The sequence below is a fragment of the Mastigoproctus giganteus genome, chromosome 7 (assembly GCF_048544385.1).
Source record: "Mastigoproctus giganteus isolate SK-2022 chromosome 7, ASM4854438v1, whole genome shotgun sequence".
Taxonomy (NCBI): domain Eukaryota; kingdom Metazoa; phylum Arthropoda; class Arachnida; order Uropygi; family Thelyphonidae; genus Mastigoproctus; species Mastigoproctus giganteus.
In genome coordinates, this window is record NC_143581.1 from 185,386,879 (window position 1) to 185,406,449 (window position 19,571).

Genomic DNA, 19,571 nt, shown 5'->3' on the forward strand with positions numbered 1-19,571 from the left:
ATTTACATAATTTCTGGAAGAGAAGATACAATGGATTTATGATAACTAAAGTAAGAGATCTATACTTGCAATTGTAATGTGTCTAAATGTCTCTGAAAACAGCGTCGATTGAAGTACCAATCTTGTAGTTGAAGCGACATACACAGCTGTTTAGAGGAGGAACAGGCATTCTGTGTGTTATCAGACACTCAGTCTAAAACACTGATGGATCCAATATCTTTCTATCTCAGAAGATTTAGAATTCTGGTTGACCTGCCTCTCTAAAATCCACTCATGCACACCTTCTCGATGGTAAGCCCTGTTATCACTTAGGTGGCAATGAATGTGAAGAGTGGTTCTCTTTAAGACGCCTGGTCAGCATGAAGAGGAAAAGACCAAACCCTCCAGCACAACGAAACAAATAGCCCTCAATCCCCAGTGGCTTTTACTCCCCCTCTTATGGCAGCGAGAGGATGAGTGGAAGTAGAGGGTGCTAAGAATCTCTGGATACGACCAGGCTGTTATGCACGAAAACTTAACTTTGCCTGTTACAATGTAAGATCGCTCATTGGTGAAGACAGGATATTAGAGCTGGAAAAGGAATTAAAAAATGTGAATTGGAATATCATTGGTTTGGCTGAAACAAGAAGAAGAAATGAATCACTTATAAGTTTATCAAGTGGAAATCTGCTGTAAACCAATGGAAACAGTGAAAGGAGCAAAGGTGGAGTTGGCTTTCTGGTCCATAAAGATATAAAAAACATTTTGGAATTCAAAAGTACATCACCAAGGGTGCCAAGACTACTACTCAGGATTTCTAAGAGGTACAAGCTTAAGGTTAAAATGATTTATGCACCAACATCAAGCCATGATGATGAAGAGGTTGAAGAAATGTACACTGAAATCGAGAGTCTTCTAGATGAGCAGAAAACTCACTACACTAACATTATGGGGACTTCAATGCTAAGATTGGAAAGAGACAAAACAGCACAGAAAGGGGAACTATAGAAAATTTTGGAATTGGTGAGAGAAATGAAAGAAGTGAAAGACTTGTGGAATTTGCAGTGTCTTGAGGAATGTCAGTAATGAACACTTTTTTCAAGAAAAGGGTGAACAGAAAGTGGACATAGAAGAGCCCAAATGGATTAACTAATGAAATTGACTTCATTCTCACTAACAGAAGATATATTGTGAATGATGTTACCGTCCTGAACAAGGTAAATGTTGGAAGTGATCACAGAATGGTAAGATTCACACTTGATATAGATGTAAGAAAAGAAAGGGAAAAAACTGACTCGAGTAAATAATACGAAGGTCTTTGGAGATAACAGAAGAAGAGAAAAAGCAGTATGTACTGGAACATAAGAACAAGTTTGAGCTTCTGCAGACAGCTCAGAACCGAGATATCGATGAGGAATATTACAACTTTCTAAAAGTGATAAAGCCCAAGAAACCTATAGGTAAAAAGAAATCCAAAGAAGAAAAAATTAGTCAAGAAACACTTGTCGTGCTGAACCGAAGACAACAAATGAAGAGCAAGATAAACACTGACAAGGAGAAAATTGAGTATACTGAGTTACGCAAGGCCATTAGAAAGAGACTCAGAGAGGACATAAGATTTAACACAAGAAAAGTAGAACAAGCATTAAGGGAAAACAAAGGACTTAAATCAGCAGCCATGAGCACTAATACAGAAAGGCAAATGATACTGAAACTGAAGAATAGCAATGGTGTACTTATAATAAATAGCAGAGAAGGCATAATTCAAATAGAAGACTACTATAGAGAATTACAACCCCTGGCATTGCTGCTGTGATGAAGGGTCTATTGTATATACCACGTTTGTATACAATAAAGATTATATATAAAACAAAATTATACAAGGAGTGAGGGAATGAAGTCAGCAGTGGGGAAGATGGATTGCAAATTAGTAACACATACGACACACCCGATATCCTTCCTGATGAGGTAGAACATGCGTTGAAGAAAATAAAGAATCATAAAGCCCCGGGGAAGATGAAGTTATTGTAGAGTTGTTAAAATTGGGAGGGAGAGACATGACACAAAAATTGGCAAGACTCTTCACAAAATGCATTAGAAAAGGTGTGACGCCTAAGGAGTGGAATAATGCAATCATAGTTTTGCTGCATTGGAAAGGAGATAAATTGGAAATTGGAAATTATAGATGAATTAGCTTGTTATCCCACATCTACAAGTTGTTCACAAGGGTCATTACTAACAGATTAGAAAGAATACTTGATGAGAATCAACCGAAAGACCAAGCTGGCTTTAGGACAGGATTCTCAACTATGGATCACTTTCATGTAATATCACAGCTAATGGAGAAAGCAAATGAATATAAAACACCATTATGCCTGGCATTTGTGGATTATGAAAAGGCATTTGACTCCATACATCATAAGGCAATATTTCGGGCACTGGAAAGACAAGGCATAGATACTCCATATATTATGATTTTGAAGAAAATATATGAGAACGCTACCTCTTTTATTAGACTAGACAAAGACAGTAGCAAATTTAAAATTGAGAAAGGAGTTCGACAAGGAGACAATATCTTCAAAGCTGTTTACTGCTGCCCTTTAGGAAGCTTTCAGAAGATTAAACTGGTTGCAGAAAGGAGTCAATGTGAATGGAGAGTACCTAACCATTTACGATTTGCGGATGATATTGTGGTCATAAGCCACTATCCCAAAGAATTAGAGGAAAATCTGAATCGGTTATGCAGAGTTAGTAAGGATTTTGGACTAAGGATGAATATGGCTAAAACAAAAGTAATGATGAACAAGTATGCCACAGAAAGGGATATAATGATTGAAGGAGCAGTAATTGAAAAGGTGGAGTCATATACTTATCTGAGACAAGTCATCAGCTGTAATAATGATAAATGGCTGGAAGTCAAGAGAAGAATAAATTTTGGATGGTTAGCATTCAGGAAATATAGTTGCATACTGAGGAGCATTATCCCAATTTGTCCGAAACGTAAAATAATGAACCAATGTATACTACCCACCATGACTTATGGAAGCGAAACTTGGGCCCTCACCAAAACAATGGAAGAGAAGCTGAGAACTACACTGCGAAGAATTGAACGAATTATATTGGGAATCAGACTGTTAGATAAGAAGAGAAACAGATGGATTAGGCAGCAAACTCAAGTAAAGGACATTCTTATCAAAACTAAAGAACTAAAATGGTTTTGGGCAAATAGAAGACTACTATAGAGACTACTCAAAGACATGATGACAAATGGACTAAGAGAATAACAGAATGGTACCCAAGAGGAGCTAGAAGAAAACCTGGAAGACAACAAAGGATGTAAGACAGATGAAATTCATGAGTTTGTGAGTAGTAAATTGATGTCCATTGCACAAAACAGAAGGAACTGTAAAGTTGCTAGAGAGGCCATCATCCTGCAGTGGATTGAAAATGGCCGATGATGATGATGACACAGCTAGGGGCACCTAACAGTGGAATGTAACGAAAATGCGAGACAAAAAAAAGAAATTATTGACAAATATTTATATTGTCATAGTCATATGACAAATACTTGTATTGTTGCAGTCATATGATAAATACTTGTATTGTTGCAATCGTACTCAATGCCGTAATAACTTCCGGAAATATTATTGTGACGTCATACTATTCAAGAATTCTAAAAAGTTATAACTCCAGACACTATCGTATCCAGTTATCATCATAAGGGGAGGCATGACAACCAAGTTTTTTTTTTTTTTTTTTTTAGATAGACCTAGGAATGTTTTACACATTCACTAAAAGCATGGTTAAGGGGGTAATAAGCCCCATCTGTCCACCCCCTGACTCCAGATATCATACCGGTCATGAAAAATGCATCACGCGCTCTAATCACACTATTAGTAGTGCGAGCATGGGAAATGCTTCTGGTGGGAGCCATAGATGACGTCACTTCCGTGACCGATCAAGTTTATTGGGTAGAAAGTTGAAAAAACTGCAAGCCCATTGTTAAAATATTCACAGCTCACCACTGGAAATACCTGATCATGCATCAATATCTCAGACACAGCATGGGTTTGTTAAGAAGTCTTGTCTGACCAATTTGATTGGATACTATGATGTAGTCACAAAGGAACTGGATGCAAAGAATAATTTTGATATCATATTTGGATCTTAGAAAGGCTTTTGATACTGTTGCACATGGAAGACTGCTGCACAAATTGGAGCAGTGTGGCATTGGAAGCAAATTGCTGCTATGGATAAAGGGATGGTTGAATGGGAGAAGACAGAGAGTGGTAATCAGTGGACACACTCTTTGTGGACTAAGGTTATTAGTGGAGTCCCCCAGGGTTCAAGTGTTGGGTCCATTGTTGTTTTCTGTGTTCATTAATGATAATTGATGATGGTATATCAGGCTTAATGTCCAAGCTTGCAGACAATACGATGGTCGGCAGGGTTGTTAATGATACTAATGAGAGTACGCTGCTGCAGTAGAATCTAGAAAAGTTTAGCAGATGGGCTGAGAGGTGACGGCGGAAGTTTACATTGACAAATGTAAAGTACTGCATGTGGGAAACAGTAACCCCAGAGTAACGTATCAACTGTGTGGTACTACACTGACAGTGGTAGACAGTGGAAAGTACCTGGGGGTAATTGTGCAGAGAGATATGAAGTTTTTTGAGCAGTGCAGATGGTCTGCAAGTGTAGCTCATGGTGTCTTGTCAATGATATACAGGAATTTTTCTAGCAGGGATAAGGAGGTGATTATCCCCTGGTATAGGGCAATGGTCAGGCACACCTTGAGTACTGTATACAGGAGGCCTCATTTTAAGAAGGATGTAGAGCTGTTGCAACGAGTACGGAGAAGTGCAACAGGATTGGTGAATGGAACAAAGGGTTGTTCTTATGCAGAAAGCCTTAAGTTTTGAAAATTAGTGTGTGGAGACCAGGCACCTGCAAGGTGATCTGGTGTGTAAAGCCTTGAATGGTTTGAGGATGCTCAAGGATTCTTCCTCTTCCTCAGAATAATCGCCTAAGAGGGCATAAATTGAAATTGAGGAAAGATAGTTGTAGGATAGATGTGTGGAAGTTTGCCTTTCGCCAGCAGGTGGTTGTTTGCTGGAACAAACTCCCATCTGTCGTTGTAGAAGTTGATAGATTAAATAGATTCAAGGCAGAACTAGATAAAGATTTGGAGTGAGTGGATGGGTAAAATGAGAAGGGTGTATGTTTTTTTTCTTTTTTTTTTTTTGGCGGATGCTATATAAGCTTGCTTTCTTGTCATGTGGCTTGCTAATGCTAATATACTATTTTGGTATAATACATTAACTTCCCAGTCACATTAGCAGTTTTCTGAATCACCTAATATTGCGTTGATAGCACCAGTACATATTCCTGTGCCCTTTCTATCAAAGTTTCTTCTGTTAATAAGAGGTGTTTACACATCTAGTTGCACTGGGTCGTGTAGATTCTAATGGCATGCTTCTAGTTGGCAATGAGAGCACTTGTTTGTCGCATGTTCCAGAGGGTTATCAGCTTGTGTCACTAGAGCCAGGGCCTATATTAGGCCTAGGTAAACTCATTATACCTAGGGCCCAGTGGCATAGCTACTATGTAGGCAGGCAAGGCAATTGCCTCCGCGCCCGGGACCTTTAGGAGTCCGACGTCTTTGGCTGTCTCCTGTTTTTGCAATTTTCATTAATTAAGTAGGGCCCTGAACATGTTCTTTGCCTCCAGGCCCGAAAAAGGGTAGCTACACTAGTGCTAGGGCCCCCTTAAAATACAATGGTCACAGCCAAAGTCAATGATATCCAGTAGTATCACAAGAAGCATGAGTGCTCATGTACCTTATAAAATTTGCAAATAAAATATACTTTCAAATTGCAACGTTGTAGCTTCTAGTCAGTAGGTGCTGGCCACTGATATGTTCAGATTTGCATATGTTTCTAAGGAAATATGTGCAAATTTATTTGCTTTACATTTTTATGCTGACTGTAAAATTTTGGATTATAGTATTATTTTTATTTTATTATTATTTTTTTATTTATTATTGAAGTAAGTGTGTAAGGGCCCTTGGAAGATATTTTGTCTAGAGCCCAAATACTCTAAAGATAGGCCCTGACTAATACCAAAGTTGTCACCATCCAAAGCATAGCTGTAAGAGCAATAGCATGCAGAGTATGGTCCACATACCAGGGGAATCCATTAACAAGTCTATGGGGGGTGAGAAGGTGGACTCTGCTCATTATATGCACACCATGGATCATTTACATAGGAACAAAAAAAAAAATACAAACTTGCCTACCTTACTGATTCTGGAAGGTAAACTTTTTTTCTCTAGCATTTTTGTAAATGGTGGTATAAGTGATTGTGTATCAAGCAGACTACATACATACAGACAGACAAGCAGATAGATTTTTAATTTTATTTTTTAAATCTGCATACTTTTAAAAAAATGAAAGGGCATATATTGAAGGTGAATTATAAATATTTCTGTTTGTCATAGCAATTTTATTATTGAGAACAATAAAATAAATAAATTTTATTTTGGGTATCTGATGCTAATAACCAAATGGGGTTCACTGATAAAGCTAGGAATCAAAGGCAACCTAGAACTGAAAAAGTCTGTGACACTTTTCTATCGAAATCTATATCCAGTGGTTTTAAATGTTTGAAGTATAATAAAATGTGAACCAATTTCAATGATAATGGCTCGATTAGACAGGGTGATTCATAGGGGAAGGGCATAACTTCGGGAGCTAATGGGAGTGGTCATTTTGAGTGAAATAAATATCGTGTATCCAATTCTAAATGGTATGGAGCTAAATGTTTGATGTTAGAGTTTGAGACCCATATCTAGTAGAATGTTTATTTATATTTGTTACATTTTTGCTTTTTTTTTTTTTTTTCTTTTAACTATTGAAATGGTAATTTTTCCATTCTCTCTGGCCATTCTTTAAAATGCAAATCATCATCAACCATTTTCAATCCACTGCAGGATGAAGGCCTCTCCAGCAACTTTCCAGTTCCTTCTGTTTTGTGCAATGGCCATCCATTTACCAAATAACAGAATACCATTCTGTTATTTTAGTCTGTCTGTCATCATGTCAAAATGCAAACGTCTATAGCACTATTCAGAATTGGAAATATATGTATATAAACTATTTTTTTTTGCTCAAAATGACCTTCCATCAGTGCTCCTGTAGTTATGATCTTTACTCTAATTCAATCCAATCACCTTGTATTAAAATAAACATGTTTTTTGAAAAATCTGTATGGAATGGTGAAAATTCGAATCGCCATGTAGCAATTGCCATATATCACATTAAATATTTAAAAAATAATGTAGGTCCATATAAATTCTGAAGAAATGGTCATCTTGAAATAGCCTGGATATTGGTATTTCTTATATTATTGGGTCTTAAAATAGAGGTTTGTTCCCAGTATAGTCATGTTCCTTTTTCTTCTTAATTTTTAATCCTAGGTCAGGCACACTCCAAAAAAATTCCTTGTGTGATGAGTATTAAGACACCACTTTTGTTTTGTTTTTTTATTTTTATTTTTTGAAATAGCAATCAATAGGTATCATGGGGATTGGGGTAGGGGAGCAAAACAAATTAAATCTAAGTTAGGAAAAGAAAGAGCATTAGCATTAGTAGAGGCATATGATGCAAGAAAGCAAGCTTATGCAGCATCAGCCAAAAAAAAAAAAAAAACCCACTCCCATTTCACCCTTCCGTTCATTCGAAATACCTGTCCAGCTGAGCCTTAAATTTATTTAGGCTATCAACTTCCACAACAAGGGATGGAAGTCGGTTCCACCAACCAACTACCCGCTGGCTAAAGGCAAATTTACAGACATCTATCCTACGTCTGTCTTTCCTCAATTTGAATTTATGCCCTCTCAGGTGATTATTCTGAGCAAGAGGAAGAATCCCATCGGCATTGAGCATGCTCAAACCATTCAAGACTTTATACACCTCTATCAGATCACCTCGCCGGTGCCTAGTCTCCAGACACTGTAATTTACAAAACTTGAGCCTTTCTTCATAAGAGCAACCCTTTGTTCCATTCACTAATCTTGTTGCCCTTCTCTGTACTCATTCCAGCACCTCTACATCCTTCTTAAAATGAGGCCTCCAGACCTATATACAGTACTCAAGGTGTGGCCTGACCATTGCCTTATACAAGGGAATAATCATTGACAAGAGCTACTCTTGCAGCCTGTCTGCACTGCTCAGAGAACTTCATATCTGCCTGCACAATTACCCCCAGGTCCTTTTCATTCTCTACCACTGTCAGTGTAGTTCCACAGAGTTGATACGTTGCTCTGGGGTTACTGTTTCTCATATGTAGTACTTTGCATTTGTCAATGTTAAACTTCATTTGACACCTCTCAGCCCATCTGCTCAACCTTTCCAGATCCTGTTGCAGCAGCATAGTGTCAGTAGTGTCCTTAACAACCCTGCCAACCTTTGTATTGTCTGCAGACTTGGACATTAAGCTTGATATACCATCATCAATATCATTTATAAATACAGAAAACAGTAATGGACCCAACACTGAACCCTGAGGGACTCTACTAATAACATTAGTCCACAATGAGCAGTGTCCAATGATTACCACTCTCTGTCTTCTCCCCCTCACCATCCCTTTATCCATAGCAGCAATTCGCCTCCAATGCCACATTGCTCCAATTTGTGCAGCAGTCTTCCATATGAAACAGTATCAAAAGCCTTTCTAAGAGCCAAATATATAATATCAAAGTTATTCCCTGCATCCATTTCTTTTGTGACTGCATCATAGTATCCAATCAAATTGGTCAGGCAAGACTTTCCCCTTAACAAAACCATGCTGTGTCCGAGCTATAACTGAAGTCTTGTCTAGATGATCCTGCAGTGCTTCTTTAACCAGTGCCTCCATTAATTTTCCTGGAACAGAAGTTAAACTCACAGGTCTATAATTACTTGTGTCAGCCTTTGATCTTCCTTTGTGAATTGGGGTCACATTTGCACATCTCTAGTCTATGGGTACCTTCCCTGAGTCTAAAGAAGCTCTCATAATTATGGCTAAGGGTTTGCTTACTTCCTTTGCTGCCTCCTTTAATATAACTTGATAGATCCCATCCAACCTGGATGCCTTTCTTGTGTTTATCTTCAATAATTTCTCCTCCACTTTACTCTCAGTTATTACAAAATCATCTAGCTCACTGCCAGAGTTTACTTCATCTCTGGCATTCCCCTCCTGAATAACTCCTCATGTGTGAATATAGATGTAGATGCAAGAGTAGAAGGAATACTTGATCCTGTAATTCTGAATAATACACTTTTCTTTTTTTACTAATCCTCAGTATTTCCATTCCTCTTGCTTAGGATTCCACTGGTCTGGGGAAGTATTTCTTTTATCCTTTATCTTTCCTTTCTTTCACCAAGCATAGATTTAAGGGCACTACTGTAGTGTGTGGTCTACTGGATGCTATAGTGTGAGAATACACTACAGTCTGTGGGCTAGTGGCACTATAGCATGTAGTCTACCAGACTCTATAGAATGCTAAAAATAACTAAAAATCATTCAATTTGAATAGGGTCAAGCTCTGTGACAACCATCTTACCTCATGCATGGTGAGAAATAGTGACTCTGCACATGTTATACCAGTCAGTGATAGTACTGTGAGACTTGTGTGTTAGAGTAACTGCCATGTCCATTGATATTTCCAGTTCGAAAAAGAACACCAGTTCTAAAATTTTGCACAAACTCAGATTGCAGTGTAATTCGTTGTTCATGTCCACATAATGTAAGAATGCATTGCCTTTCCGAACAGAACATGAATTTTGACATCCTTTACGCAGACAATGAAGTATATGTCTATATTTTTCACTTCTGTTAAGTTTTCTTTTTTCTTGCATGATGCTACCACATTGATGACATGAACACCAACTTCTGAATGTACCCCTACATCTTGGGATACATCCAAAAGATGGTGTTCACGTAGAACTGCAACCTCAGTGTCTTCTGTCAAGATGACACTTCCGTAGAAATCTTTCAATAGCATTGCCAAGGGTAAAATTTTTAGAATTTTAAAATTTTTAAAATTTTAATTTTTAAAATTTAGAATTTTCTATTCTGGAACTTTAGGAGTCTAATGACGAGGTAAGGTGGTTGGCACAGAGCTTAATCCCATTCAAATTGACGAAGCAAGCTTTGCTGGTCGACAGAAATATGATCATGGGAGAATGCTAATTGTGACCAAACTCCTCTCTCTCTCTGAAGATAATAATGTAGTTGTACAAAACAACAGGAACTATGGGGCTCTTGGATTTTTCTTCTTAAGCAAGGTTCTGATCGTCTGTATTTTTATGTGCAATGGTGTGACAGAGGCACTTTGATCCCCATATTGAACGGGAATGAACCTGGTTCAGTGATTCATTCCAATGAATGGCCTGCATGTAGCAGTCTAAATGCCATGGGCTACTGCCATTTTACGGTGAACCATCAAGAAAATTATATGGATCCAGTGACAGGAGCAAACACACAAGCATAATCTTTAAACGGTCATGGTTGGATTCCAAAACACGTATTCTAAAGAAAATGAGAGGTGTTAATAGTAAGCTTTTTCAATCTCACCTTAATCACTTTTGCTGGAAAGTGCTAAGAAAAGATGCAGATGATTTATTTGTGGCATTTTTAAATGCTAAAAATTTCATATTCGTATATCACATTTTTAGCATCCTATATAGTGTCTGGTAGACTGCATGCTATAATGCCGGTAGACTACACGTTATAGTGCATTCTCACACTATAGTGTCCAATAGACCGCATAGCATGCGGTAGACTGCACACTATAGTAGCACTGATTTAGTAGTAGTAGTAGTAGTAGTAGTAGTAGTAGTGGCATGTGATGCAAGAAAGCAAATGTATGAGCTTATGCAGCATCAGCCAAAAAAAAAAAATCACACCATTCCCTCCAAATGCCTGTCCAGTTCCTCCTTAAATTTATTCAAGCTATCAACTTCCACAACGACAGATGGAAGTTTGTTCCAGCAATTAACCACCCGCTGGCTAAAGGCAAATTTCCGCACATCTATTCTACGTCTGTCTTTTCTTAATTTGAATTTATGCCCCCTTAGATTCGTAATCTGAACAAGTGGAAGGATCCCATCAGAATTCAGCGTGCTCAATCCATTCAAGGCCTTATATACCTCAATCAGATCACCGCGCAGGTGCCTAGTCTCCAGCCACTGCAATTTGCAGAACTTAAGCCTCTCTTGGTAAGTGGATCCCTTCATTCCCCTCACCAATCTTGTTGCCCTTCTCTGTACCCGCTCAAGTAAATCTACATCCTTCCTAAAATGAGGTCTCCAGACCTGTACGCAGTATTCAAGGCGTGGCCTGACCATTGCCTTATACAGAGGGATAATCACCTCCTTTTCCCTGCTAGCAAAATTCCTATATATCATTGACAAAACCTCATGACGTGCCCTGGCAGCCTGTCTGCATTGCTCAGAGAACTTCATATCTAACTGCACAATTACTCCCAGGTCTTTTTCATATCTGACTGCACAATTACTCCCAGGTCTCTTTCATTTTCTACCACCTTAAGTGTAGTACCACACAGTTGGTACGTTTCTCTGGGCTTATTTCTACCCATATGCAGTACTTTGCATTTGTCAAGGTTAAACTTCAGTTGCCACTTCTTAGCCCATCTGCCCAAATTATCTAGATCCTGTTGCAGTAGCAGACTGCCATTACTGTCATTAACAACCCTGCCAACCTTTGTATCATCTGCAAACTTCGACATTAAGCCTGATATACCTTCATCAATATCATTGATAAATATACAAAACAACAGTGGACCTAACACCGAACCCTGTGGGACTCCACTAATAACATTAGTCCAAGAAGAGCAGCACCCATTGATTACCACACTCTGTCTTCTCGCACTTAACCATCCTTTTATCCATTGTAGCAACTTACCCTTAATACCATTCTGCTCCACTTTGTACAATAGTCTTCCATGCGCAACAGTGTCAAAAGCTTTCCTGAAATCCAAATATATGATATCAAAATTGTTTTTTGCATCCAGTTCCTTTGTAACCACATCATAATATCCTATCAAATTTGTCAGACAAGACTTTCCCTTAACAAACCCATGCTGTGTCTGAATTATTGCTGCAGTCTTGTCTAGATGATCCTGCAATGCATCTTTAACCAGCGACTCCATAATTTTACCCGGAACAGAAGTTAAACTAACTGGTCTGTAATTACTCGTGTCGCCCTTCGATCCCCCTTTGTGAATTGGGGAAACATTTGCACATCTCCAGTCCATGGGAACCTCCCCTGAGTCCAAGGATGCTCTCATAATTATGGCTAAGGGTTTGCTTAGGTGCCTTGCCGCCTCCTTTAATATAACTGGATAGATCCCATCCACCCTAGGTGCTTTTCTTACGTTTAACTTCAACAATTTCTCTTCCACTTTGCTCTCAGTTATTACAAGATCATTAAGCACCCTGCTACAAATTGATAACCTTCTGCCATTTTCAAACCTTAATAATTCCTCACGTGTGAATGTAGATGCAAAATACTCATTCAGTTTGTTTGCTATCTGAGCAGGATCATCAACAGTCGAACCATCGATGTCAAGTGGACCAATCAGATTCATCCCCTTCCTTTTAGAGTTTATATAAGTAAAGAAATCCTTGCTGTTTTTCTTAGCTTCTTTTGCCAAGGATTTCTCATAATCTGCCTTTGCCTGCCGAACCTCCTTTGTGACCTGATTACAGATTAACTTATATCTGCCATAGGCTTCTGAGTCGCTTGTTAATTTATATGCATCCCATGCATTTTTCTTCTCTGTTACGAGTCTCATTAGTTCATTTGACAACCATTTAGGCCTAAACCTTGAACAATATTTCTTAATAGGTATGAAACTTTTAGTAGCTTCCACGATTAATTCCTTGAATGCTTCCCACTTAGAATTTACTGTTGGTAACATCGTCAGTTGATCCCACTGTACAGAATTTAAAAACTGTCGGTGACCACTGTACTCGCCTTTACGGAAGCAAAAACCCTTTCCTTTACCCCTGATGGTAATTAAATCTTTAAGTAAATCCCACGTCAGTACACTGTGATCACTGCCACCTAGTGGTTCTTTAATCTGCAAATTCGTAATACACGAATGATCACTGCTGATAACCAGATCAAGAGTATTACTTTCTCTGGTTGCCTCTCGAACATGCTGCTGCAGAAAACAATCATCCAATAAATCCAAAAAAGTCTGACTAGTGTGTGAGTGCCCAACCCACAAGTTCCAGTCAATATCTGGGAAGTTAAAATCCCCCATTATAAGACATTCCAATTTACTAGCCCACTCTATTTCTCTGTACAATTGTTCATTGTACTCATTCGAGTCATTAGGCCTATAACACACTCCTACTCTAATTTTTGCTTTCACAGTGGTTATGTCACACCAAACTGACTCAACAGTGCACTGTTCATCTATATCAACTGGATGCACTTCTTTTGATTTTATATTTTTCTTTATTAACAGCATAACACCTCCTCCCTTCCTATCCTGTCTATCCTTTCTGTACACATTGTACTCCCCAAATTCCAGTTCGGCATTCCTTATATCTGGGTGACACCACGTCTCTGATATCCCAACAATATCCGCCTTTGATGTCTTGACCAACACTTCAAATTCATCAAATTTATTTACTATACTTCTAGCATTGGTATACATGCACGTATTCCTATTCCCAGCCACTCTAACACATCCCATATACCCACCTGTTTCACGATGACTGACATCCGTCCCTGAAACCCCCAACACCCCTCGCTCCAGGTCGCTACTTATTCTAATAGAAGTTGTGCAAGAATCACCGTCACCTCTGCCTACGGCTACTGTTAAACTATTAGTCCTTGTATCCCCCCAAGCTATCAGTTTTCCGACCCACCTAACACTGCCTCGATAGCATCAGCAAATATTCTTGCACCCTTTCTATTTAAGTGTATCCCGTCCCTGTACAAGCAATCTCTCCTGTTAACAAGTACAGTCCAGGCTGAAAAAAATTCTACCCCTTGAGCCTTGCACAATCTTTCCAGGGCCGAATTGATCGACAAGGCTCTCATCATATACTCCCTCCTATCGTGTCTGGCCAGAATTGCAGACACTTTCAAATTCAACCCTAATTCACGGCTTTTTTTCAACAGTGACCTGTACTTGTTAAGTAATTCCTCTGGTCTCCTACTCTTAATATCATTAGTGCCAACGTGTACAACTATATCACCTTTTGTGCCCTTAAAAGATGATAGCTGCTCTACAACGTCATCAACCTTTGCCCCTGGCAGACATACCCTGGTCCTGTTCCACCTATCCTTTTTACAAAGCATGTTTCCCGTTTCCCTGACAATAGAGTCACCAACAACTACTAGTTCCTTTGGGACCAGCGCAATCTGCCTTGGGGGTTGCTGCTGTGTTGCATGATGACCAAGTGCAAGCTCTGGCGTTGATGTGGGCAGCTGAGAGCCTGATGGGCCCCTGAATTTAGATCTCTCGAGGGCATCCACCCTGTCCTTCAAACTCTCATATAGGCCCATAACAACGCTGAGTTGTCGCCTGATTTCCTTACACTCCTTACATCGCGCACACACAAAGACATCCCCCATGGCAATATCATGTTCCGTTCCAGATAGTTCGGCAAACATTTCACAAGTTGCACATTTTTTTAGGCTGTGATGCGTTGGAGAATCGCCCCCCGCAGTTCTTCCCCGAGTCACAGCACTCCTGCCACTTTGTGCCCGTTGCTTTGCTGCTTTAGTTTGGGGCATGATATTTTAAATTAATAAGATCAATAAATTAAATTAAATTAAATGTCAATACTACTCTATCTAATAGAAACAGTGAAGTGTATTACTGTTTCTATAATTATACGTTAGAGCTACCTAACTACCTCAATTAAAAATTTGAATTCCTGATCACTATATACAAAAACAATGCCTGCAATATTCGAATGAAATAACGGTTTTATAAAGTATTACGTATATCTACCAAAACTGTTTATACAAATTAAAATAAAAATAACCAGCGTAATTAGAACTATAAGACTACGTATTAAGTACAATATAAATTAACAATTATGTAAATAAAAAGCAAAAACTTGTCGTTTTTTTCGGAGCCTGTAACTTGCAGCTGTATTTTCTAAAGAGAGTCCAAGTTTGTTTTGCATCCCTTCCATACTTATTCATTAGAGTTTAACGATTTATCCCAATATTTGGAATAGTTTTGTCAGTAGGATATAAATTTGAGTGTTTAAGTAGATATGTTATTTTGATTCCTTTTTTCAAATGCCTGGCTTCCTTCTGATAAGCTGCCAGTTAGCACTGAATTGGGCAACTAGGAAGTGGTGGAAATTTTTCATATTCCAAGAAAATAGTCATTATGAAATAACCTGAATATTGACATTCCTTATGCATTAGCAGGTCTTGAAATAGAGATTCATGTTCAACATAATCTTTGGCAACCCTTTTAAGCTTATGAGACAATAGCATATATGAAAGTTTGCTGACACCTGATATAGTTTAATAGATTCAAATTTTGTATGTGCTCTGATAAATATTTTAGACTTAAGTCATTTTTAGTGGCATTGTTTCAATGATAAAGTAATAATTTTTTTTATCATAGGAAAACTAAGGTATGCCAACAATTCAAATTACAAAAATGATACAATGATCAGGAAAGAAGTAAGTAATGTTGTATATGTTGATTTACAGTTAGTAGATATACTTATTTTGAAAGAGAAAGTAGCAGTTGAACACTTATATGTAGAATCCATTTTTAACATATCACCATGTTTTCTTGTCATCTGCTATAGCAGTAGAAATATATATTAAAAATAGATTATGATCTTGAACACAAAAGTGCACATAATGCACTTTTTTTGTGATCAGTGTAATTTCTTCATTTAATTTAATTTATAGAAGTTCAAAACATTGCATCAGCCATTCCTCACTTGATTGAATATTTGTTTATTTTTATTTTATTTACTAGTTATTATTCTTATTTCATTTTATTTACTTAGTTGCTATTCTTATTTTATATTATTTACTTAGTTGCTATTCTTATTTTATATTATTTACTTATTCTTATTTTTTAAATTTACAGGCCTTTACAGGACCTGTTGTTTTCTCCATCTTAGTTACCCCTTCTCCTCTCACAACTAGAACTTGTATAGACATGAGATCTCAGTGAATTTAGGCAGCAGTCAACCAGACTTCCTTAGCTCTATCTGCTGAGAAAACTTCTTCAACAATTGGAGTAAGTTTCATCAGTAGATAGAACTGAGGGGAGGATACACTCTTACATTAATGTTTAGCTATAATACCATAACAGCTAAACAGTCTTGAGTAAAAAGGTCTTCAAGAAAAAATTTCTTCATTGCTGGAATTTGAATCTAGATATTTCTGAATGATGTCAAGAAGCTGGGTATATTTTTACCTTGTGTAAGGCATATCAAAAATTTCATCACTCATACAATGTGTCCTCCCCATCTTTCTTTACTACTGAATACATCATGAATAGTCAAACTAATAGAACAAACTTCTCTGCAAAAAGATCTAAACATCCCAAATGCTTCCTTGTTCATTTCACAAATATACATGGTCTCAGTTCAATCTCAGTGATGTCCATTTCCACTTAGTCTGTCAAGCCCCCACATACTTTCTCTGACAGAATCTGAATTATCGTTTGATTCAACCACTGCTCATCTCAGTTGTCCTAATTATTCACTGCATAATTCCTTTTGCTTCAAAAGTGACACTTGTACACATGTCCACTCTGATTCCTGCCAGAGACTTAGTAATTTGGAATCTCCTCTTTTTGATCTTCTCTGGCTTAAAATCTCTCTACCCTAATTTTTTCAGTTATCTGTTGCCTCTATCGTTCTCCCAACTTCACTAATCACATGGAAATTTTTGACTTCCTCTCTTTGAAACTTGACGTTCTCCAGTCCAACTTTTCTAACAGTTAGGTAATTTTCTTTGGCGATTTTAATGATCACAACTCCAGCTGGTTGGAGTTGTGATCATTAATAAGCTTCCATCTTATGGTTTTCCAATTGTTTTTCATAATTGTTTATCCAGTTTTCTCTGTGACTGCTCACTGTGGGCTATGGTAAATAGCTCTGTCTTTTAACTTCTCCACTTATGCTGGCATTCCCCAAGGTTCAGTTCCTTCTCCCACTCTTTTCCTCTTGTATATTAATAACCTTCTTCCATTGACCGGGAATGTTATCCATAGTTTTTCTGATGGTACACCATTGCATTCCACCTTCTAGTTTGAGAAACCTTTCCCTGCACAAACAGCTTCAACTTCTTCAATATCCACTACCAGTTCCTTAAATGCTGATTTCCAGGTAATTCTCCATTGAGGCAAAGATAACTTAGTTGATTTCAATCGTTCTAAATCTCATCTCTTATAACTTGCAATTTTATTTTGACAGTAATTAATTGTTATTAATTGAAGTCTGTTAGCAACATTGAGCACCCATGTGGCACCATCTGCTGGTGTTGTTTGTAAACAATCAATTTTCAAGATGGTGGCATCTGCCCTTGCAATCATGCATCAAGGTAGAGATGTGATGTGTAATCTGATTTTTGAATGCAGAAAGAATAAAACTTGCCAAAATTTATTGAAAGCTTATGTGACTAAGTAATATATGAATAGGCAAATAAGAACAGTATTGAAAGTACTGAGGATTCTCCTCCACCAGGGTAATCATGTTGTGTCATACACCAGAAGTTATAGTGGCAATGGGAGAATTCATATGAGGAAACTATTGCATTACTATTGAAGATATTGCCATGATGGGCAAGATTAGTGTTGGTTCAGTGCATATTAGATGTTGCAATTTCAAAAAGTATGTTTTCGTTGGATTTCTCAGCTTTGAATGTCAGAATTGAAGAAAGATTGACTGTTCTGTGCTTCTTGGACGGTATGAGCACAAAGCAGATTTAGAACACATGATGACTGGAGAGTCATCATGTGTGATGAATGACTCTCCAGACATGATGAATCCTGGGTGCACTATTACACACCAGAAAGTGTTTTTGAATTATAGATTCACTCAGACCCATTAAAACATAGCTAAAACAGTGATAGAAACTTTACATGTACAAAGTAAACCAAAAATAAAATTAAAATGAGAGTAACAGGTTGAATTCCATAGAACATGCAGTGGATTGTTTTCTTGCTCACTACTTTGGTTAGTGTGACATTTCCTGTGATACTATATGTGATCTTTATTATGTAGTATATATTATATAGGTGTGTGGGTGTGTTGTGTTCATGTTCCAAATTTGTGTTCAGGGCTTAACAGTTTTCTTACAGATCTAGGTGCCACTTATAAAATTAGGCACCAAGTTTTGAAGTAAACAATCATGACATACTAAGAAGGAGAGAATATAACTCATTGTAATAAGATACTGTATTTGTATGCATCAGGTGACAACAAAACTTTCCTCCGGTCACATAATAAAAGTTTTCAAAGTTAAGCAAAACATCCTGATAAATGAAGCACTCCCTAATGTCACATTAGGAAGTGCCTAATAACTGTTTTTGCTTACACTCTGTGCTGTTTTCTGTTTCAGCATAGTGTAAACAAATACCTTTGTTACTGAACAGTTGCCATTAGTGCTGCAGAAGTGCCTACTCTTTGTTTTATGTTTAATTATATGTAAAAAATGGTTACTGTTTTGATTATTGTTTATCTATTTGTGTGTTTAATTGATGAAACAGTAATACACATGTATTTCTTTAGTTTGAATTTGCATGTGCTTTACAGTTTTATAAACTTGAAAATGGAAGTGACTTATAGTTTCACTTTAAGTTTCAATGGAATTAATAAAGTTTTGTCATTTTAAAAATGTGTTAATTTTTTTTTCATTTCTGTTTTTAAATGTATTTTTTTTTAAAAAAATCACATTTAATGTGTTTTGTAATTCAGAAGGTAAAGGTAATACTGCAGGGACCAGCAAATGGTTGATTGTGATCAAGTGATTTCAAATTTTTATGTACTTTCATAATGGTTTTTCTTTTTTTTTTTTTTCCCCCTTTCATAATTAAAAAAATTGATAGGTTTTGTGAGACCTTATTTATTTTTAAAGGTGGAAGAGGTTGTCAACCCTTGGTATAGTAACTGAAAAGCAGAATTTAAAGAAACCAAAAACTTCTTTTTCACAAATAAAATAAAAAAGAAATTGGTGGGCCAAACCTCTGCTACAGTGTGTGTTACAGTCAGGGATGATATAATTTCCAGGTTAGATTTTCATTGTGCCGCAATCATATTTTATTTATTTTTTTTTTAAATTAGAAAATGAAACATTTTATTTTATTTTTTAAATTTAATTAAAAAATAGTCACCAGTGCCATCTACTCTAACATCATTTATTTGATTTTTTTTTTTTTTTTTTTTTCAAATATTTATCAGATCCCTCCTTAAATTTAGATAAACTTCTAACTTCCACAAAAGTTGGAGTTTATTTCAACAGTCAGTCACTCTTTGGCAAAAAGAAAATTTTCAAACATTGTTTACAGTTATCCCCTT

The 19,571-nt window shown here is 37.2% G+C and overlaps 1 protein-coding gene across 1 annotated transcript in view; it reads left to right on the plus strand.

Annotated features, from left to right (window-relative positions):
• Positions 1-19,571, plus strand: part of mago (mago, exon junction complex subunit) — a 64,990-nt gene that overhangs the window by 16,400 nt on the left and 29,019 nt on the right. Inside the window, exon 2 of the mRNA XM_090377237.1 lies at positions 15,653-15,711. Within this exon, the coding sequence (XP_090233363.1) occupies positions 15,653-15,711 (59 nt within the window). The remainder of the gene's footprint in view (positions 1-15,652; positions 15,712-19,571) is intronic.